Source organism: Hibiscus syriacus, unplaced genomic scaffold, assembly GCF_006381635.1.
Source record: "Hibiscus syriacus cultivar Baekdansim isolate YM2019G1 unplaced genomic scaffold, ASM638163v2 tig00008706_pilon, whole genome shotgun sequence".
NCBI lineage: Eukaryota > Viridiplantae > Streptophyta > Magnoliopsida > Malvales > Malvaceae > Hibiscus > Hibiscus syriacus.
The window spans coordinates 509,630-533,080 of NW_024062173.1; the positions used below are offsets into that span (position 1 = coordinate 509,630).

The 23,451-nt window shown below is 37.3% G+C and overlaps 1 protein-coding gene and 1 pseudogene across 1 annotated transcript; one reads left to right on the forward strand and one right to left on the reverse strand.

Moving 5' to 3' along the window:
• Nucleotides 1-896: 896 nt before the first annotated feature.
• Nucleotides 897-8,725, forward strand: LOC120202446 (annotated as a pseudogene).
• A 120-nt stretch (nucleotides 8,726-8,845) lies between these two features.
• LOC120202447 (microtubule-associated protein TORTIFOLIA1-like) lies at nucleotides 8,846-12,862 on the reverse strand. Its single transcript, XM_039202869.1, is given in 8 exon segments — nucleotides 8,846-9,157; nucleotides 9,249-10,205; nucleotides 10,207-10,614; nucleotides 10,616-10,761; nucleotides 10,853-10,958; nucleotides 11,420-11,611; nucleotides 11,869-12,389; nucleotides 12,392-12,862. Coding segments are annotated over 8 exon segments (2,688 nt in total). The 5' UTR covers nucleotides 12,552-12,862; the 3' UTR covers nucleotides 8,846-8,959.
• Between the last annotated feature and the right edge of the window lie 10,589 nt (nucleotides 12,863-23,451).

Sequence of the window (23,451 nt, forward strand, 5' to 3'; positions counted from 1 at the left end):
TTCATTAGACAATTTTAGCATGATTTGAAGCTTTACGTGTATATATATTTTAAAAAGGCAAAAAGGTAACTCTGGTATATGTAATAGGCCTAATTTATCACTTTTGTTCATATCATATTTTCACATCAATTTAACCTTCGAAGTTGTTCACTTGCATCATTCTATACCCTATCATTAACTTAAAACTCTAAATTATAAACTTTAAACCTAAAGCCATAAGCCCCTTTCATTTAAACCATATACCTTGAACCTTAAATATTAATTTAAAATTTATAATTTAGGGTTTTAAGTTAATAGAAGATATAACCATTAAGCCTTTTAAAAGTAATGGCACATATGCAATTTCCTTATATTCCATTCCATAATTTAAAATACTAATAAATAATAAACAAAATACAGAAAAGAAAAGATATTTGCATAAAAAGCCAGCTACAAAATGAAATGGTCCACTCAAGAGTTTACAAAAGTCACGAAGAAAGGTTAATTTTGGGGCCAAAAATTAATTTAAAGTCGTATAAAATTTTAAAAGGTTAAATAAATCATAAATTTACCATTTTAAGGTCTAAAATAGAATTTTACCATCATGTTACTCGTAGGGACTAACCATGATTTTATGTTAGAGAGACGAACTTGAATTTATAAAATTCTTGGAGGATGAACTTAGTCTTATAAAATTTCAAGGATGCGAAAATAACTTTTTAATAAAAAATATATAAAAAATCTAAAATCTAAAATAATTTTAAAAATTCAAGGGGCAACTGTCTAACCTGTCTCTCGGTCTATTCATGGTTAATCTAAACTTTTATGAAATTTAAAGGGACTAAAACAAAAATTTATCATATAGGTCCTGGCTTATAAGGAGTATATAATTTATAGTAAATTCAGTTTGGAGTTGGAGACTGTGGAGGGTTTTACTTACCCTCATTAAACGAAAGGAAATTAAAGGGTTTTAGGCTTTTCATCTCAATCTTCATTTCTCTCTCTCTCGTCATGGCCTCAGCTCTGCAATTCTAGCAGTCACTGTCCAACTTGTAAAAACCCTCCAAAAATCTCCACAATCTTGTCTTGACTCTCAAATACCCAATATTTTCCCATCTTTGCCTCTCAACAAAAAGCAAACAAAACGGCTCCCTGTATAGTGAACAATTCTAGCGGCAAGCTAGCTAGACTTGCAGATATCATGGCTGCTACGGGGAGTTTTTGTTCCACTTCCCAAACTGCCGCTACCCCTTTTGGTAGTAGACCAATTTGCCCTTCTTCTTCTTGTTTTTCCCGGTCCCGTTCCAGGCACCACTTCTTGGCTTCTTCTAGAGCCTTGCAGAGGTTCACTCTTCCACTTCTTTTTTGCCTTGTTTTTGTGTTATTCTGGTGTTTTTTGAGCTAGTTTCTTAGACTACTTGATACCCATTTATCCTTTCAGATAGGTCTTTTTCTTTATTGAGTCTATTTGGGTTTCGTTTCATTAGCTGTTGCTTCATGTTTTAGAGGGGTTTAGGGTTATGTAACGGAGAAGGCTCCATTTTTTTATTGTTTTCCTCCCTTCATTATATGAGTTGTTATAGATTAGGTGCTGCTGTTTCATATTCTAGAGGGTTTTGGGGTCAGTGATAGAACGTTATGGTAAATGTGATATAAGATGTACATAAGCTATTGGAATGGAAATGTAGTAGTGCTCAAGTTTCTAGAATACAATTTTCCTTCAGAAATGGGAGATAAATTGGAGCCAATGAATTTGTCGTTAATGTGATGCTCTGATTGGAGTACGGTTATATGCATGGAATCTGGATTTTTTTTCCTTTTGTTGTTTAATTTCTGATAGATGACATGCTAGAATTATGCTTCATTCAAATTAATAGGTATTTCTTCTATTTTGTCTTTTTTTTTACATTGCAGGCGAGAAATGTGCACAATGCTGAGTGTTCACTGTGCTTTTCTCAGTGCGACCATGAAAAGTAGTTCTGCTCATTACCAGCATCCCAAAGATATGAAACTTAAGGTAGCTGCTTCTGAACACGCTAGGATGGTCTACCCTGAACCAGATTGGCACGTTTCTGATAGATATTGCAAAGGAGTGAACGATGGCAGCAGAAAGAATGAGCACCCAGAAACTTATGGAAAGTCTAGAATGGCTCCATTTCGAGTGAATGATTTTACTTCAACTCTGAAAATTCCTAGCATGCCCAATGATCACTCATGGGAAACAGAAGCTCGCAGGTTGAAGCAGAATAAGGAGAGGGAGAAGGAGAGCTTTAAAGGTTGTAGTTCTTCTTCGAGTTTCCAACAATTCTTCAATGTGAAGCTTACTGGCTCACCATTTAAAGCAACCAATAAAGAAGGATCGGTCTCCAGAAATAGTGGGAAAAGTATTACTCTTTTTGGGAGTCATTGCCCAACCCTACCTACCAGTAATGATCAAATGTCCATAGAAAACAGTGTAGCTACTAACGAAGTAAATGGTTTTAAGCAGCTGAAAGGTTCTGGTAGGACCGTAGTTCCAAGTAATGGATCATTTCCAGGATTGGTCTTGGATGATCACCAAGAACTTGAATCCAGTGGAGATACTGATTTTCTTTCTGAGGATCATTCTCCACACCATCCAACTAACACTAAACAAATTTCTAGAGTTAAAAGTACATCTACCAAAAGGATAAATGGTTCCAAGCAGTTAAAAGATTCAATTGGAGCAGAAATTTTGAGTAATGGCTTGCCAGAAGGGACAATTTCAGAGGACATACAAGACAGAGGACTTATGGAACCTAACATAATCACTGTGGGAAAACCCAATGAAAATGGGGTTGCGAGCATTGAAGAAACTGACCTAGTTTCTCGAAATGATATTCACAAGCAGCTTGCTAGGATTTATGACCAGGTTCTTGTTGTAGATAATATCTCTGCTGCAAAGGAAGTTGTTCTGATGCTTACAACTAAATACAGGCATCTTGTTCATGCATGTGATACTGAGGTATTAGTTCCGCTAGTTCCAATCTCTTTTACCATTTTGTTGTACGTGTGGTATTGTACATGCTGTATGGAATAGGAATCTGCTCCAACCACCATCCAGTGTAAATGTAAATGAGCTATTGTCTATTTGCTGATGTAGAATATTCGCAGGTATCTAATATTGATGTCAAGCTAGAGACGCCCGTTGATCATGGTGAAATAACATGTTTCAGTATTTATTCTGGAGAAGATGCAGATTTTGGAAATGGGAGATCTTGTATCTGGGTCGATGTCCTAGATGGTGGTGGCAAGGATCTTCTGAAGGAATTTGTGCCGTTTTTTGAAGACAAATCCATCAAAAAGGTGAAGCGTGCCTTGCCTTCATTCACTTCTCTTTCTTCCTCGTGTTTCTCCTGATATGCTGTACCTTTTTTCTTTGCTTGTTATTACATAGTCCATTGGAGCACTATACCATACTAATTCGTGAAACAAACTTGATGTTGATGTATAGGTGTGGCACAATTATAGTTTTGACAGTCATGTTATTCGTAACTATGGGATTGGCCTTTCTGGATTTCATGCTGACACAATGCATATGGCACGGTTGTGGGACTCATCGAGACGTACAATGGGTGGTTATTCTCTTGAAGCACTTTCTGGTGATGCAAATGTGATGCAAAGGAATAAAATGCACAGAGAAGAAAAGGAACTGATTGGTAAAACATCAATGAAAACCATTTTTGGCAAGAAAAAGGTTAGAAAAGATGGAACAGAGGGCAAAATGATCAGCATTCCCCCTGTTGAAGAGTTACAACGGGAAGAACGCAAATTATGGATTTGTTATTCTGCCTTAGATTCAATAAGCACTCTGAGACTTTACGAGAGTTTGAAAAACAAACTATCAAGCATGTATTGGGTATTTGATGGTAAACATGTTCCTGGTAAGTCCATGTATCACTTCTACAAAGAGTATTGGCAACCATTTGGTGAGCTTCTTGTTAAAATGGAATGCGAGGGTATGTTGGTTGATCGGACGTATCTTGCTCAGATAGAGAAGGTTGCTAAAGCGGAGCAAGAGATTGCTGCTAATAGGTTTCGCACATGGGCATCTAGATATTGTGATGATGCCAAGTATATGAATGTTGGAAGTGATACTCAGCTCCGCCAGCTTCTTTATGGCGGTATTCTTAACAGGTACTAATAGTATATTTTGTGTTCAATAACATCAATATTTATCAACACATTGCATTGAAATTTAGGCATTATATTCAATAAGGGAACAAGATGCATTTTATCGTCTTCTAAATCAGAAACACTGTTAATATCCTAATAATATGTCTGGATTCAAATTTCTTGCCTTTAAGTCGGTGATTGTGTGGGTGCAGTGCAAGATATGTTACTTGGAGTTGGGTGTTAGTGTTGGACATGGGTACAATAAAAAATGAAGAGTCTGACCGACATGGGTGCAAGAAATTCAGAAACTTAATGTTGATTATGAACATTCATTTCCTATAATTTATGGAATTATTCATACCATCAACTAAGCAACAATGATTTTTCATTATCCAAAAGATGTGCTTGTCAAGGATCCAAATTCAAGTCTTTCTGATTCAGAAATTTTCAGGGTGCAATCAGAGAGGGAGTCTTGAAAATTTGAAAGTTCCCAGCCATTAACTTGATTATTTCTTATTACAGTAAGGATCCAAATGTGAGTCTTCCCGATGAGAAGATTTTCAAAGTTCCAAATGTTGATAAAGTGATTGAAGAAGGAAAAAAGGCTCCTACAAAGTTTCGCAATATTAAGCTGCATAGCATTGGTGTTAAGCTCCCTGTTGAGATTTACACTGCCACTGGTTGGCCCTCGGTTAGTGGTGTCGCCTTGAAGAGCTTAGCTGGCAAGGTTTCTGCTGAATATGATTTTTCTGAGGCCACCAATGATGGTGATATTGATGATCTTCCTGAAACAATGACTGATGTTGATACATCTGAATATGGAACTGCTTTTGCTGCATTTGAGGATGAGGAAAAGGGGAGGGAGGCATGCCATGCTATTGCTTCATTATGTGAAGTTTGCTCTATTGACTCATTAATCCAATTTCATTCTCCCCTTGCAGGTTATTTGATGCCTCATTTGATTGTTCATGCATGTTGATCAGCGTTTACAGTTTTTTTATTATGCCCTTTTTTCCTCTCTAGTATCTTTTTATTTGTTTATATTTGAGGATTTATGCTATTTACTTATTGTCGAAATTTCTACTCAATACGAGAGATGTGCATGTCCTCAATGTGGTGATATTATGATTACATTATGTCTTCTCCTGTCAATGATAATTCATCATTATCAGAGGAAGTTAACAAAATGCTGGTCTGATATTTGATCATGTTATTAGTTGGTGCTGCTAGGTATTAACCAATTGGTAAAATTATGTATACCACTAGGGATCAAAAGTATATGCAAATGGCAGTTAAATTATATGCTAAGTGGTCATGTACCTGGATTATATTATTGTGAATATTTTTTGGCTTAGATGAAAACTATGAAAGCAACCTTTCTCTGTCTGAATAGTCATGAAAATTAAGAAGGCATTGTTTTAAATTCCTCCTTAATTTCAGCTATTATTTCCTTTTTCTTAATTAATTTTGTACCTCAAATTCCTGGATGGTTAATAATGAGAACGCTCTCCTTCTACTGCAGGGGAGTAATGTGTCAGGCAAGTGCGGACGTGTTCACTGTTCACTGAATATCAATACAGAAACTGGGCGCTTATCTGCAGGAGACCGAATTTGCAGGTTCAATCTTCCTTTATTTTGTTCTCTGCCACTGTTTTAGCTAGCATTTGAAATTTTGAATTATTAGAACCTTAAGGTTCTATATGTGTCTATAGCCACTATACCTCTTGAATAGCGTTAGACCAAAATTTTATTTGTGATGAAGCACAGTGGACTATGTTTTTCGTTAGGTTATATATAGCCTAAATATTCATATCAATGGATAGCTTTCTACTATGTAATCATGGTCATTCCTTCCACAAATTTCGTTATAGTAAGGCGTGAAGAAAACGAAAAGATAATTCTTATTACTCCTCTACAAGTCCTTTTCTTGTCAGCTGGATTGAGATTGGTAACCTATAATAATGTCTTTCTTGTATTTTCTTTTTCGAATCAGAATCAACCTGCACTAGAGAAGGATCGATATAAGATACGTCAGGCCTTTGTAGCTGCCCCAGGAAATTCCCTTGTTGTGGCAGATTATGGGCAGGTAAGTTCATTGTGCTAGCTTCTTTTTCCATATAATTCCATGTATTGATTAGAACATAAATTCATATTACAGCTGGAACTTAGGATTCTTGCACATCTGGCTGGCTGTAAAAGCATGTTGGATGCCTTCGAAGCTGGTGGAGACTTCCATTCAAGGACTGCAATGAACATGTATTCTCATATCCTTGAAGCCGTCGAAAAGGGGCAAGTTCTTCTTGAGTGGCATCCTCAACCTGGTGAAGACAAACCACCAGTTCCACTTTTAAAGGTAAAGTGGAAAAAAATCCCCCTTTGCCTAGTTTTTCATGTACAGAATGTTAGGTCTGGCAACAAGGATTGGGATAGAAATTATCCAAAAACATCTTAATATATTGAACTTGTAACCTTTATCCTGTATTTGTCAAAAATATAGAAGTAACCTTTTCCTGTATACTTGTATTATATGTCTTGCCATATACCAATGACTGGTTCAAGTATGACCTAAATTGCTTTTTCAATTCGAAGGTTATTATTTGATGTTTTATGTTCAAATCGTTGTAGCATGCTCATTGGTTTGCTCAACATAGTTTATTTATAAATGTAGACAGGACATTGATGCATAAAGGTTTGCTTATCATGAGACCTTGCTACCGGATAATTAGGCTTGGTTTTTTATTGTTGAATACAAGTGGGTTGTTTTTTTTTTTTTCTTTTCAGGATGCCTTTGGTTCTGAAAGAAGAAAAGCTAAAATGCTCAACTTTTCCATTGCATATGGAAAAACTCCTGTGGGACTTGCCAAGGATTGGAAGGTATCCTTGGAACCTAAAATAATGGCTGAAACTTAAAATTCATTAAGCCTACACGCTAATGATTGTTGCACCTCTCTCAGGTTTCTGTTGAAGAAGCAAAGAACACAGTTGATCTATGGTACAAAGAAAGACAAGAAGTGCTTGAATGGCAGAAAAAGCGTAAATTTGAAGCTCAGAAATTTGGATGTGTTAAGACATTGCTTGGAAGGGCTCGCCGCTTCCCATCATTTGCTCAGTGTACACGTTCACAAAGGGGTCATATTGAACGGGCTGCTATCAACACTCCAGTGCAGGTTCTTTTCTTCCTGCGCTCAACAACTCTCTGTTTCCTCTCTCATCTAGTTGATTGCTATAGGGGAGTGCTGCTGATGTTGCAATGTGTGCCATGTTACAAATCAATGAATAAACGTCTAAAGGAGCTTGGTTGGAGGCTTCTTTTACAGGTTATTCCTTTTATATTTTCATGAATTAATTGCACAAGAGGTCCTCAAACTATGGCCCTCATAACCTCATTTTAAATTGGTTCCTAAACTTTGAAACTTTCTGTGTCCTCAAACTATGATCCCATTTTACATTGACCCCTAAACTTTAAAACATTCAATATCAATCCTCAAACTATCAGCATTATTCCAATTTGACCATTTGGTTTATGGTTAACATGTCGTTAACTCCACATGCTAAAAAATTAATGTGTTTTTGAAGGTTTAGGAATTGAACCCTAAACCCTAAAAAATAATATGTTTTTGAAGATCCTAGTATTTTTTTTAGAGTTCGATTCCTAGGACCTTCAAAAACAGATTAAGTTTTTTAACTAGTAGAACAACAAGTGTATCAAAATGGAATGATATTGATTGTTTGAGGTCAGATGCAAAATATTTTAAAGCTTAGGGACCAATTTAGAATGAGGTCATAGTTTAGGGACCAATTATCTCTACTTTCATCTATGTAAATTTTATTCTTTTAAGTAACAAATATAGGATCTGCCATGGTTCTTTCTGGAACTCGGTTATTTCCGTGATGTTTTCACTATCCTTTGCATTCCATTACCAATGCATTGGTTATGTATATTCACAAATTTGCACATTTTGGCTTCATCTGATTAAGCATTTCACAAGTTCCATTCGTCTTGTACGTCTTCATCATCTCATTTCTAAGGTTGCTAGTTGATATAGCTCTTTATAAAGTCATTGTTCCTCAAGTTTTCCGGAAATAACATAACTAAACAGGTTCATGATGAAGTAATCTTGGAAGGACCAAGTGAGTCTGCCGAGATTGCAAAAGCGATTGTCGTTGAGTGCATGTCAAAACCCTTTGGCGGAAAGAACATTCTTAAAGTTGAACTTGCTGTTGACGCCAAGTGTGCCCAAAACTGGTATGCTGCCAAATAGACAACAGTCTGGGCTCCGAACATGTGAATTTTGGTCTCAAACACTTTCTTCCAAGATACTTTTTCCCCTTTGAAGAGGAATATCAGAGCTAGCATGGCCCTTGGCTGCTGCAGTATTTTAATGTCTAAGGCTGTTCCTTGTGCGGCATTTCATCTTCTGTTCAGTGATGTAGCTATCGGGGTTCTTTGTGGATCCGGGGAATGCTCTGGGGCTTTAGTTGCATTTTAAGGACACGGGGAATGCTGCTGTACAGAGATTATTGTTGCATTAGTTAGTTCCTTGTAAAATTCTGATAACACTGATTTTTTTTTGGGGTGAGAAATGAAGGTAAGCTTGATTTTGTTCCCTTTTATTTGGTTATCACTACTGTATAGTTTTATGCTTGCTAAATGTTTATTGGGGGGGGGGGGAACTGGTTGCTTTAGCCTGCCAGACACCTTGGATATTACCGTTAACAGTTATTTGCATTTTGGAAACCATTTTTTCCCTTTACGTTTGCCATTTCGTGTAAAATAAATGCCCTGAAACAGTATCCTAATCAAGAAGTTCACAAGCACAACACAGGATGCCAAAACCGGCAGAAATTACTTATCAGACACTTGCAGATCAATTCCCCAGGCTGATGCTAACTGTAATAGAAGTTGATGAGGGGCCACGCCTTCCCAGTCCTCAGGTGGATCCATTGAGGAAGCTGCCTCGTGTAAATTCAGCAGAAGCTCCTTCTTCAACTCCATGGGAATACCCAATGCATCAGGTCCATTTTCTAAAACCACTTCGATCAGCTGAAAAGGTTGTAGGAAAATATGACCAATTAAAAACTTGAGAAATAAAGCAGCTTGAGCAAAAATGATCAAAGATTTTAAGAAACCATACCTGTTGAATCCAGGATAGGCAGATATCAAACAAGTCCTGATCAAGAAGAAACTGCACAATCGCATGCAAGGCCTCATTTGCTATCTCGTTCGACAGTTGGTTGACTATAGGGCCTGATCTATCCATTAGTTTTATAAGCAAGAGATCATCCCCTGTAGACAGAGCTTCAGCATAAGCAGTATCCATATCACCTACTTGAAGTGCATGCATTGCGTTGCTCCAGGAAGTCCAGACTGAATCTTGTTCCATTCCAACATTAGTGTCTCCAACAGCTTCAGCAGCCAATTCAGGAACACGTCCTGTTCGAGATGCTACACTATCCTCACCAGCTACGCAGATTGCTTCCAAGGTAGCTTCATCTTTTGATGCTTGCCAGACACTTCTAGCAGAAGGCCCTTCATCAAGCCTCACAGGCCCGGGACTCTTATCCCAAGCTCTCCTGCCACCAACCTGATCATTCTCATGTTCTGATTTGGGTGATCTATCATCCAGGCTGCTGCTAGCAGAATCTCTTCTTGATGCAATTTGTCCGCTCCTGGTTGCACGAAATGCAGGGAAATTCCAATCATCAGATATTTCAGATCTCCAAGAAGGTCCCCTTCCCCTCCCGCCTGGACCATTTCCATCAGATCGTGAACACCTCTCTCCAGATGGGATTCGCCCACCGAACTTCGAATTATAGTCAGAGAAGCCATTGTACTTCCCTAAAGGTCTATTGGATGACGCTTCAGATTGTGGCATAAAATTATATCCTCTCCTGCTTGATGATATTGATAAATCCTTACTCATATCTTCGATAATTCTCTCAAGACCCATAACTCTGTTTTGCAACGTTACCATGCTATGATGAGAGCCACCCATAAAATCCTGCAACATGTTCATGAGATTCGCTTGCTGTCTCTCAAGCTGCAATAACTGCCTCTGAATAGCCAACCAATTCCACCTTTGAGAAACCCAAATGATTTTCAGATGTCTCCCTTTGATTTACATCTATCCTGCCATCAGCATCAAATGCCCTTGTTTTTACGTTTGCACGATTTATCTTTTCTTCAGGCCATTTATCCCGCAGATTAGCGGCTCCACCCTCCATGTTATGGTTTTTACTGCTGGAAGATGCAACAAAGTTATCTGTCTGTCTTTTTCCCATACTATTCGTCCTTCTTGCATCTGGATCATTTGGTTCTGATTCTTCATCATCCTTCGAGTTTGAAGAATTACGATATCTCCGAGGAACGACTACTTCAATTGGCAAATCACCGGAACCCCTTGATTCAAGTCTCTGGAAGAATTCAGGATTTAATTCTTTGTCCGTTAATGCAGGTGCTTTCTTCTTTAAAATTACAACTGCTTTTTCAGGAATGCTTCCACCTTTTGTCTTTGGAAACAGAATTAGATGTAGGGGAAAGACTATCAGATGAATCCTTGGCCAATGGATCTGTTTTTCTATCTCCGGCCTTTTTATTTTTCAAGCCATTCTTTTGTGATGATTCAGCCGAATAAGGATTGTCACCATCTTCAGCATTAATTGAATTAAATGTATCCAATAAAGTATTAAAAATCTGGAGGACACCGATAGAACACAAGCACATACCAAACATTCTTACCATGAGATGAGGCTTTCTGGTCATCTGCAGCTCCATCATCCCCTTTCCCTGCATTCTTCTTCCATAGCTGCAATGCTTCTGTCATGGCATCTCTCACAGGTTTCATCTGATTACCCAATTATTAACATTATTCGACACAATAAAATTTCCATAAGGCAGTGTCATGTAACATCATATATGTTCTATAAGAAGAAATGGTAATGATGGCGAAGCACAACACTCGAGTTATATTGATTAGTAATGAACCAGACAAAACCCTTGCCTTCTTAAATCATAACATACAAACTGAAAGTCCCTTTTTAAAACAATTTCAGAAAGCATGAATTCATGCAGTCCAAAACATGTATTACCCCCTAAAAAATTCGGCCACAAAATTAATATTTGGAAGTCTAATTATTCTATCCCCATAGAAAATTTAAATCCATGTTTACATGAAAAGGAAAGTAAATGGTACTGGACCGGTGATGACCACAAAGTATTGTAACTTAATAGCCACAGATTATGCATATGGCATTGAGAGTAAACATAGAAACATTATATGAAAGAGAAATGGCTCTAGAAAACTACCCTATCAAATCGACAATTCTCCAGTAATGTTATCGTTGAAGCTGCTCTATCCGCAACCAAGTTGCTTGAATGTAGTGCCAAGGCACATAAAACATCAGCAGCTGCCTTCCTAGTCACCCAGTCTGTGCTCCCAATGCATTCATGGATACTTTGCATTAAAGCTTCAAAACTCTGGGGGGCAACTGCTCCCACCTGCAACAAGGTCACCATAATTTTCACAGAACTTGAATTTGTTCTTGTTTTCTTACTAAATTCTTCAAAGATATTAAAATGGATCCCCGTCTAGCTAACTAATTCGCCTGATCAAAACATAACAAGATGTACATTACCAGCCAGATAACAAGTACAAAAGGTAAACCAATTAAGAAAAAAAAACAGCATAGACCATCAATATTCTATGAACAACGTACATAACTGAAATCAGGCCGAAAACAACTACATGCTCGAACCTGCCATAAACTCGCCACTACCGACAAAAGCGAAGCCTTAGCCATGAAATTCGGATTTTTCAACAGCTTGCAGATTCTAGGACATAACTTGTGAAAAGCAGCTAAAGGTGGATCAGTAGCACATTCCACCAACTTAGCCATACATGCAGCTGCACCAGATTGAACCCCTTTGTTCTGTTCCCACATTGCTTCAAACAATGGTTTCACAAACAATCCCACCACAGTTCCCCCATTCTCCCCTTTGAAATACTGCCCCGAGAGGGCCCCAATTGAATCTCGGCAAGCATCTTTCACACCGGAATCGGCATCTTTCAACCTTTTAACAATGTGGGCAATGGTTCTAGTCAAATGGGAAGCTGCCAATTCACCATGGCAGTTACATAGCATTGAAAGTAACCTTAATGATTCTTTTTTCACAGCTGGTTTTGGATCATTGGAAGAATCGAAAAGGCAATTGAGTAACATGGGAAGGGAATCAGGGGAAATGGATTGGATGATGTTCTCAAGATCTTCAACGGCAATTGGTAAGTGTCACGATCAGAGAGCTTGGACAGTGAGGTTAAAATCCTTTGTTTTAGCTCTACCATTGCAAGATGAGGAGAAAGCGAAGAGGGTTTTGGAGGGTTTGAAGAAGTCTGTAAAGTTGAAGGCTTTATTGACTTGGGTGCTTGGGAATTACTCATTTAAAAAAGATTGAGAAGAAAAAACAGTGGGATTTCGATGGAATGGGGTTTCAAAGATCAAACAAGGAGAAAACAGGATGATATTTTGAGGAAATGGGGTTCGAGAGATTGGAGCAAACGAGGGGGTAAATGGGATCTTGAGGAAATGGGAAGTTTTCTGTTGAGTGAATTTAGAGACTAAAATGGGGATCTTTTAGGAAATGGGATTTTGCATACATTGGAAGGAAATCTGATGAAGAAAGAGAATTGGAGACTTGAGAAAAGTGGGGTTTTGAGAGATGGAGTAATGCTTAAGGGCCGGTGAAAGCTGAGAGAGTTAAGAAAGAAAGGAGGGGGTTTTGATTTTCTTTTTCTTTTGAAATTATTTGTCTTTTGAGATTTAGTGAAGAAAGAGGATTAAGGGGGACAAATTGAGATTTAAATTTGGATAATTAGACCGTTTAATTTGTTTTTGGAGGGTACAAATTACAAGGGGGATTAGGGCTTATGGTGACGTGGATTGTGGAGATCATGACCTTTGACTTTGATTAGTTTGGTATTTTAACTGGAGTTTGGGTCCACTAAATTTAAAAGGGTCCTTATTAGTGGTGAGTATTCGATTGAGTCCAGTTAGAAATATTAAGTTAGTGAATTTTTTTTATAATTCGAATTTTATTTAATTTTTATTGAATCGAGTTAAATTTATGAAATTTGAGTCCAGTTAAATCGAGTAGTTTGAACTTATATTTAAATTTAATTGTAAATATTTACAATGGTATGAAACAAAACGAGTTTATATAATCATATATGACATGTATACGTATTTTGCATACTTTTTCACATGTCATATGCATATATCATACAGAATTAAGAGACTCGACACGAACATGAAAAGTAATACACTAATTACCATAAGTTTTGAGTTATTTGAGTCGAAATTGAAAACCAATCGACTTGAATTTAATTTTTTTCTGGTCATGTTTATATAATTATAAATCAAGTCGATTAAAGTTCAATTTTTTCGAATTGAATTGAAAAATTCAATTTTTTCAAATCAAATCAAAGTTTGCCTACTCTTAACCCTTACAACATGTATAAGCTAAGATTGTTATAACCAGAATTTTACAATTCTAACATACCTTTAGAATCATTTTCCCGGGTATCAAATCAAATTTAATTCTCACAAGTCACAGGCTAACGAGCCTTCATCTTTGTCTTGTAATGGTTGCACTCAAAGTAGACATTTATTCATTCATATGTAAATGGAAAACTATCATTGGTTATTGGAATATGGTTGGTCACTGGCAACTCGTGTTTTTTCTTGCTGCGGCATGATTGATGTACTGGTCTGACAAGATATCAATGAGACATAAAACTATTGCACACAAACTTAGATTTCAAATGCCAAGGAGATTAGACATGGTTCTTCATAAGACAGCATAGTTTTTCATTTACAAAAATCTTCAAAGATTTTAGGTAGCGTTTAGTTCGTTAGAATATTTTTGAGGGAATTGAAATCTATTATCCAATTGAAATCTGAAGAAATTGAAATCTGAAATCTGTTTGATTGACAGAAAATTGAATTGGAATATGAATCGAAAATATATTAGATGAATTTAATTTCAGTAATGTAAAATGACATAATTGTCCTTCTTTTTTCTTCTTCTTAATTTTAATTTGTTTTATAACTTACATGTAACAATATATTATAAAAATTTTAAAAATATTAAAATTTTATTTTATTGATTGATTATTCATTTCAATAAACTATAAAAATCATACTAATAAACATCATAAGTTAAAATCATATCAATTAGGGATGGTAATGAGTCGGGTTTTTGGTCCACCCGACCCGACCCGAGAACAAGGGAACCTCCACCCGAGATCCGACAAAAATAAAGTTTCACCCGACCCAACCCGAATATATGAATTAGAAACCCGACCCAACCCGAAATAATAAAAAATTATTTTTATTCAATAAAAACATTGACTTAATTGAAAAAAATTATATATAGAGGGGTATTATTGTAATTATTCCTAAATATATAAGGTAAAATTATATATATTTTTCATGTAAGGTCGGGTATTTTTCACCCTAAACCCGACCCAGACCTAAAAATCACACTTAAAAAACTCAACCCGACCCGAATATCACACTTAAAAAACTCAACCCGACCCGAATATCACACTTAAAAAAACCCGACCCGAACCCGGGATTTTTTTTAAAAAAAAATCCGACCTGATTCTGATTTTTTTTTATAAAAAACCCGACCCGACTCGAACCCGATTTTTTTTTAATAAAAATCCGACCCAATCCTGATTTTTTTTAAAAAAAATTCGACCTGAATACCAAAAGATTGATGAGGGTAATATAGTCAAATTTCACATTCCCCCTCCAAATGATTTCAATTTTATCATGTTATGGATGAAATTTACTTTCCCTCCAGGAATTAGATTCGAATTCCTCTTTGAAAATTTGAACCAAACATAAAAAAGTAAAAGTGGTGAAATTGGATTCCAATTCTCAGGAATTCCAACGAACGAAACGGCACCTTAATTTTTAAGTCTTGACATCTTGGTGGGTTTCGTTTCTTGTTTTCTTCTTCTTTTGAAAGTTTTAGTTTCACTTTTTTAGTTGTGTTTTCAATTCAACCTGTCATCTTCAAAGTTGCTGATAGCTCACACTTTAATGCATTTGGTGTAACGTGAAGTGGTAAGCCTTTTCTTTTATTTGAACCTTTAATGATCTGCTTAAAATAATAAAGTGTTTAACTTGTTTGTGTCAGATTGTAACTGTGTGATGATTACTGGTGGTTGGGATCTTTTGGAAGTAATTTTTTTTTCTTTTGGATTTCATGATTTGTTAGTTGCCTGAAATTTGGTGAATGTTTTTATTTTTTTTTCTTTCTCAAGTATTTGGTGCTGTTTCTGCTTGATTCCCGGCGGGGATCGATGTTTTCTTTTTTATCTTATGATGGAATTTGATGCAGAATCTGGAAAACTTGGTTTGAAGATGAACTGTTTGAACTATTTATTCATAACCTCAATCTGCAGTTACATATTCATATTGATTAACTGGGGATTTTCTTGTTACATTTATGGATTTGCTGTCTTTCTTGTAAAACTGGCTCTGTAAGGCTAACAACATCTTAAAAATAGAAAGGAAACATGGTTCAAGAACTAGAAGATATGAAGGGAGGTGGAGGATCAATCAAGGTGGGTATTAGGGGGACAATCAGTTGCCTAATGACAAGAGAACTGGACTCCGTTGAACCGACAACGCAAACGCCGGTGTCTTTCAGACACAAATCTCAGACAATTCCGGCATCGATCGTCTCCGGTTCTTCGACTCCTTAACGACCTAAGCTGAGGAATTCTTTGGATGGAGCAAGTACCAGTGGCAATGGCAGCAACAAGAGTTATAAAAGCTTGTCCAAAGATCCCCATCAGATTCCAATGCTTTGTTTTGATAATATTGCTTTAGATAGAACTCCTAGCAGACAGAAAAGTGAGTAACATTGTTGAAGTTGTGGACATAAAGTGTGGGAAACAACATCCCGGTAGAGCACGGTCGAGCCCCGTGACGAATCGACTCAAGAAGCTCGGGTTCTCTAAGCTTTCCCAGAGCTTTATCTAGACCTGCAACTTCTTAACATCGGATTTCAAGTTCCGGTAACCGAAACCTGGAACCCCAACAGGCCTGCTGTCCGAAATTTCCACCATGGAACACATGCCGAGTATCAGCCTGCTGCTTCCTCTCTTTTTCTTCTTCTGAGTTGCTGCAACTGGCCCAACATTGGAACGAGGCTTCTTCGGGCCATCCTTGCGGCCTAATTCGAGCCGGCTGAAGTGCTCAATCTCTCGCATTATCAAGGATCCGACCGTGCCTCTGCTGCCGATTTCGACAGGAGGGTTTGCAATCGCAGCAACCATCTCAACAGGCACACTTCCGGCACAAGTTTTCGATCTCTGCATGCTCTGTTTGATGGGATTAATGGAGGAGGGTTGTGAATGAAAAGAGTTTGACGTTGCTGTTGTTGCCTTGATAGTGAAATTTCTCCGAGACAGGGCCATGGGGGGTGTTTGGACGAATACTAGCTATCTCCATATGAGTTGTTTGCCTCATGTTGTTTATCTAAAAGTGAAGAGCATTTTGGCTTGTTGGGATGATTTAATGATGCCCCTTCATCATTGTATTCATGTGCTGGCGGTTAAAACATTTGGTCTGAATCTAACTGGTCTGATCCGATCTTAAAAGATTAGATTTTTTATTTGAAAATTTACTTTTGATTGGGTTTCTGAATGATAGGATTGGGTTCTAATATTTGACATGATATGATCAAGAAATAATTATATAATTAAACTTTTTTGTATTTAAAAAAAATATTATAATATCCTTCTATATTTTTAATTATGTCCCTATTTCACCTAATAAAATTGATATATATATATATATATATATATAATTGATAGAGTCTTTTTACCTTTAAAGTTGAATCGAATTTTAGTTCGAATTTAATTTTCTTAAATTCAAATATAGTGGAATGATGACTAATGAAATATTATACTTGGGTCAAATTTAAGTAAGCCAAAAGCTCAACTCATAATCGTTCCAAATAATACTATAAATATATAGAAAATACTCATTTTACCCGGAAACTATGATAGACGATAATTTAACCAAATAAAACGCCTTATGTACGTGTGTTTAATGAGTTGAGCAGCTCTTAAGTAGTTCAAGTGGAATTTGATCAAAACTCAACTAAAACTCGATTCGAGTTGATTCGACTCAAGATCTTAAGTCGAGCAAAGTCCAACTCGACTCGAGAAGTTCGTGAGCAGCTCGTTATTTTTTTTTATAATTTTTAGTAATTATCTTAAAAATTATTTTATTCAAAAAATACTAATTTACTTAATAGATAATAAAAAATGATAAATTACTAATCTATTAATTTTTTAAAAAAATACTAAATTACTCGTTAATAATTATTATTTTACTACATCCAAAAATCAAACCCTAATTATTATTTTAATATATTTGTGGATTGCAATTTTAGAGTTTAGACTTTAAATTTGTTTTATACACTATTTTGATTTTTTTGGCTTAATGCCCAAATAAGTGCCTACATTTTTTGGCTCATCCGGGTGCTTAACGTTATAAACGTTAGCACTTTAGGTGTCTAGTCCGTCAACGACGTTAGTTTTTCATGTTAAGCGACACATGTCACAATCTTATATTACAAAACACCCTAAAAATCCCAAATCCTAACCTTAATATGCCGTCACCACTAGGGGTGTACAAAATTACCCGACTCGGTTGACCCGACCCGCTGACCCGGATCTAATAAAACCGGGTAATTCTCTAAAAAATTTACTCGGCCGGGTCGGGTACCCGGCCCGACATTTCCCGGGTCGGGCCCAGGTCACAAAATCTAGTTTTTCCGGGTACCCGGTTATCCGAGTACCTGGTTAGTTTTTATTTTTTTTATTTTTTTTATATATAATTATATAAAATATAATGAATTATTTATATTATGGATTATTATATTTTTTGTTTCGAACTTTTAAATTTTATGTTCGGATATTAGAGTATGTAATTCGAAGTTTCGAATATTTAAATTTGTGTATATATTTTTTTAAATTAATAATTTGAAAATAAAAAATTAAAAACCGGGTATCGGGTACCCGTAACATCCGGGTCGGGACACGGGCCGAGAAATCGTCGACCCGGAAGTTCCGGGTACCCGGAAATCGGGTACCCGAATTTGCACACCCCTAGTCACCACCCTCTCCGGCCACGACCATTGTCGTCGACATAGTCCTTACCATCATCCTAGTTATATGTCGTCGTAGTTGTCGTCGAGTCACCATCAGAATTGCGTGCGATCGCGATTTTCATCCTAGGGTTTGCGAGATTTAAAATGTCGAGTCGTCGATCGGTCGTCAACCAGTAGGGGTGTGCAAATCCGGGTACCCGGATCTTTGGGTAATTGATTTCTAGACCCGTGTCCCGACCCGGATGTTGCGGGTACCCGAATACCCTTTTTTTCTTCAAATTATTAATTAAAAACACACACACAAATTTAAATGTTCAAAACTTCAAATTACATAGTCCAACATCCAAACTTAATTAAAAAATGTTAGTCCAACATCCAAACATAATTAAAAAAATGTCATGTTAGCATCATTGTTCTTTTTTAAATATGGGTGACCAAAACAGAATCAAAATGTAATGTTAGGTATAATTTTAGAAAAAATAATAATAGAGTGACCAAAACAAAAATTAGATAATATATAAGTGACCAAATAGGTAGTTTACCCTAAATAATAATCGAGTAACCAAAACATAAATTAGATAATATATAAGTGAACAAATAGATAGTTTGCCCTAAATAATAATCGAGTGACCAAAACATAAATTAGATAATATATAAGTGACCAAATATGTAGTTTACCCTAAAAAACCTCTAACCTCAATTTTCTAACCCGGGCCCATCCCGGTCGGGTAATTCATAAGGGTTTTGATCTCCGGGGGTAGGGGAGGTCGGTGAAGCTTCTTCGACGGCAAAGGGCGGTGGTCGACGTGGGTTTAGGGGTTGAAATGAAGGTTTTCAAAGTTTGGGGATTATTTCAAAATTTATGTGTTTTTTTAAAATATATAATTTATTTTTTTAAAATTTTATATAAAATTTTAAAATTATTAGATTATGACACGTGTCACTTAACAGTGAAAACTAACACCATTGACTGTTCGGACACCTAAAGTGATAATGTTTGTAACGTTAGGCACACCGATATACAAAAAATGTAGGCACTTATTTGACATAAAATGTATAGTTTGGGCACTTATTTGGTCATTAAGCCTATTTTTTTTTAACTTAGGTTTATATTAAACTTTATCTAGTATTAGTAGATTTTACCTATAATTATATAATAAGATAAAAAATTTTGCGATCTTAGCTTTTAATAAGTTTAATGAGCTTAACAAGCCGATTGACCAAAACCTTGGAAACAATTTTGTAAATAACCGTGCAAAGAGCGATCAATCTAAATTGACGTAGATGCTCAGGGTTTGTCGTCTTCGGAATCAACACAAGCCGTTTAGCTCATTAAACTTATTAAAAGCATCATAGACCTCCTGACGTGAAAAATCTGCTGTGAGAGCTGCGTTCATCTCATTTGTAATAACATGACTGACTGTAGCTAATAATTCCGAAGAAGAGGTTGGGGCCGAGGATTGGTAAGCCAATCGAAAATAGGAGTGTACTTCAGCCAGGATAAAATCCAAGTCATTAATCCACGAACCATCTGCCTTGTAAAGTCCCCGTATATGATTCTTCCGTTTTCTTGAAGAAGTGCGTGCATGAAAATAGGAGTTTGAGTCCCCATGCGCAAGCCAAGATACTTTGGATCCTTGCTTCCAGTAAATATCCTCTCTCGCCAACAGCCTCATCAGATCCTCTCGAAGTTGGCTAATAATATGCAAGTCAGGGGCAGACAAAGGTTGTTGCAGCAAGGAGTTAATTTGGTGTCGGAGAGCATGAATTAAAGCCTTCTCTTCCCTTCTTCTAGCCTGCTACCAACCATTTAGAGCCTTAGCCACTGAATTGATTTTATTCATAGTCGGTCCAGGCTTGTCCCCAAGCTGTTTGAACCCTTTGGATGCATTCCGGTTCATCTTTCCAACAATCTTCGAAACGAAAATAATCATCTCGACGTCTATGTGGCGGTGGGAGGGACTGCTCTGTCTCCAACAGCAGATGACAGTGATTCAACTCAGGCATATATTCACTCGTAACCGAATGAGAATCATTGTGAGACATGCAATAGGAGAAACCAAGGAAACAATCAAATCTCTCACAAATAACCGTCGATGGTGACCCACCCCGGAACCACGTAAACCATCCACTGCTTGGACGAATATCCCAAAGATAGTTATGGTCAAGGCAATATCGGAAATCAGCCATATCCGAACGAGATCGACTTCAACCTCCAGACTTCTCCTAGTCGGATATAATTTCATTAAGGTCACTGCCAATCACCCACGGAAGGGAGGACTGATCATGAAGGGAGTCAATCAGCGCCCATGTATTGGCCCGATATCTTCGATCACTAAAACCATGCAAGCCAGTGAATCTGAATGGATTGCCAATGCCATGAACTGATATGTCAATATGATGATCTGATAGAGACAATAAATCTACTTGAATAGAATGTTGCCAGAGAACAATTAAACCAGAACAAGTTGAACTCGAAGCACACAAACCTCTATCCATTTGAAGAAGCATTTTGATCTGTTGAACCTTATTTTTGCTGAAGACGAGATTCACAAAGGAACACAACATCAGGATCTTTGCGAGCAATTAATTGCTCAAGAGCTCGAACTGTCCGCGGGTTCTCAAGCCCACGGTAGTTCCAAGAAGTATTTTGGATGCATCTTTAGGAGCGAGGCCCTTCTTTTCTTGGCAAGGGATATATAAAGTCATGACGGAATTTCGATCGGGTTTCCATTGGCGAGTTGGACAGAATAGTGGATCTCAGATGTTTGTTGATCGTTGGGGGGTTCTTCACCTATTGGTTTTGCTACTGATTACATTGATAGTGCTTCACATCCCGTTCTCTGTGGTGAATTTATGATACCGGGTGAGAATCGATGGAATGAAAACCTGGTCCGGGATGTCTTTTGTGCTGAAGATGCCATGGCGTGTTAGAATGTCCTATTGCTCTGGTCATATGTGATACGTTGTTGTGGAGTGCTTATTCTTCGGGAGTCTATTCAATCCGCTCCGATTACTTTTACCTTCTTCGGCGTCAAAGATCACTCAGCTCTGTTTCTCCACTGTGGTTATTTTTATATCGTCTTTCAGTTCCTCCAAAGGTACGTGTATTTGGTTGGCGATTGGGTCACGAAGCTTTTCCGGTGAGCAGTCGGCTGCAACAAGCAGGAAGGTCGGATGGTCTCTGCCCGTTTTGCCAAGTGTTCATGGAAACTTGTTTACATGCTTTGCTTGATTATGTTTGTTCGTCTCAGATCATACGATCTGCGGGTCTCACACAATCAGTAGTGTTCCGTCCGGTGACTAGTGTTGGGGAGTGTCTTTGAACAATACAATATTGGCTTTCTAATGAAGATTTCTGAAGGTTGCTGATGGTTTTGTATTATGTTTGGCAAAGGCGAAATGAATTAGTCATGACGAGAAGATAAACTCCTGGTTGGGTGGTGATCCATATGAGTAAATCTTATCTGTCGGCGTTTGATGCTGCTCATGGTCTCTCGGGTTTCTTCGTTTCTATTGGAATTTCGACAGATATTTGTGTTAGATTTGTCTAGAAATTAAGTTGACAAGTTGGAAATTCCATCTTGGTTGGTGGCCAACTTATTGGAAATTTCATCTTGGTTGGTGGCCAAACTTTTAACATGTGAATTTCATATTTGGTGGCTAACTTGTACACATTGGAAAATTCTTTGGTAGGTAGCCAAACTTTGAACATATTGTTCTTAAAACTCAACTATAAATAGGCCAAAGTATTTCCATTAGAAATCATCCCAAAAACAAGTTCTCTCTTCCTCTTGTATTCTTTATTCTCCCACTTTGGGAATTCTAAAGAATTTCATTTGTTGTAATATTTGGCGATATAGTGTAGTTATCATCCGGTGTGGTGCCTGAAGAGTATACGATATTCTCGTCGAACCTCGTAAATTTGGTGTGTTCTCTCCTTTATTGTTTTTATTCGGTTCTTTTCATTGTGTTTCAATATTCAATAGTTTGATAGGTTTATCCGCTGTGCAACATTTGGTGGTTTTAATCTTGACATTTTAGGTCAATTTTAAAACTACGTTCGTGTGGGAAATAACCCGTTTTCCCCAACAATTGGTATCAGAGCTTCGGTTGAGGTTATCCTGGTGGTTCCGTTACTAAAAAGATACAGTTCGTGATATTGAATATTGTTCGTTAGAATTAAAATGCCAAAATACGGATCAGTTGAGACATCAAGCTCTTCATCTGGACCGATGAGGAGGGTGATGACAAATGCAAATTTCTCGGTGGAGTTGTTCGATGGATCCAATCATTTTGGCATGTGGCAAGGCGAGGTGTTAGACGCTTTATTCCAACAAGGTCTAGACATCACCATTGAGGAAGAAAAACCCGAATATATGGAGGAGAAAGAATGGGGAACAATCAATCGCTTGGCATGCAGCACGATTCGATCTTGTCTTTCCAGGGAGCAGAAATATGGCTACAAGAACGAGACTTCTGCTAGTAAGATGTGGAAAGTTTTGGAGGAATAATTCCTGAAGAAAAGCTCTCAGAATCGTCTCCACATGAAGAAAAGATTGTTCAGATTTGATTATCAACCAGGCACCAGTATGAATGAACACATCACTGCGTTCAATGAGCTAGTAGAAGACTTATTGGGCATGGATGAAACCTTCAAAGATGAAGATTTGGCTTTGATGTTGTTGTCATCTCTTCCAGATGAATTTGAGCACCTTGAGACAACGTTACTTCATGGTAAGGATAATGTTACCCTTAAAGATGTAACTGATGCTTTGTATAGTTATGAACTCAGGAAGAAAACCAAGAAGGAGAGCAAGTACGAAGCAGCGGAGGCCATGGTGGCAATAAGTCGCTCAAAAAGTCAAAAGCCAAAGTGGATATGGAGATCAAAGTCGAAGTCCAGACTGGGAAAATATGAATGTTCCTTTTGTCATGAGAAAGGCCATTGGAAGAAAGATTGTCCGAAGCTGAAGAAGAAAGGAAAAGCTGCTCCAGATGCATGTGTTGCAGAGCATGATGCACATGACTCTGACATGTCATTGGTTGCTTCATCAACAACATTCCATTCCGATGAGTGGATATTAGATTCGGGTTGCACCTATCATATGTCTCCTAATCGGGAGTGGTTTTCCGATTTAGTG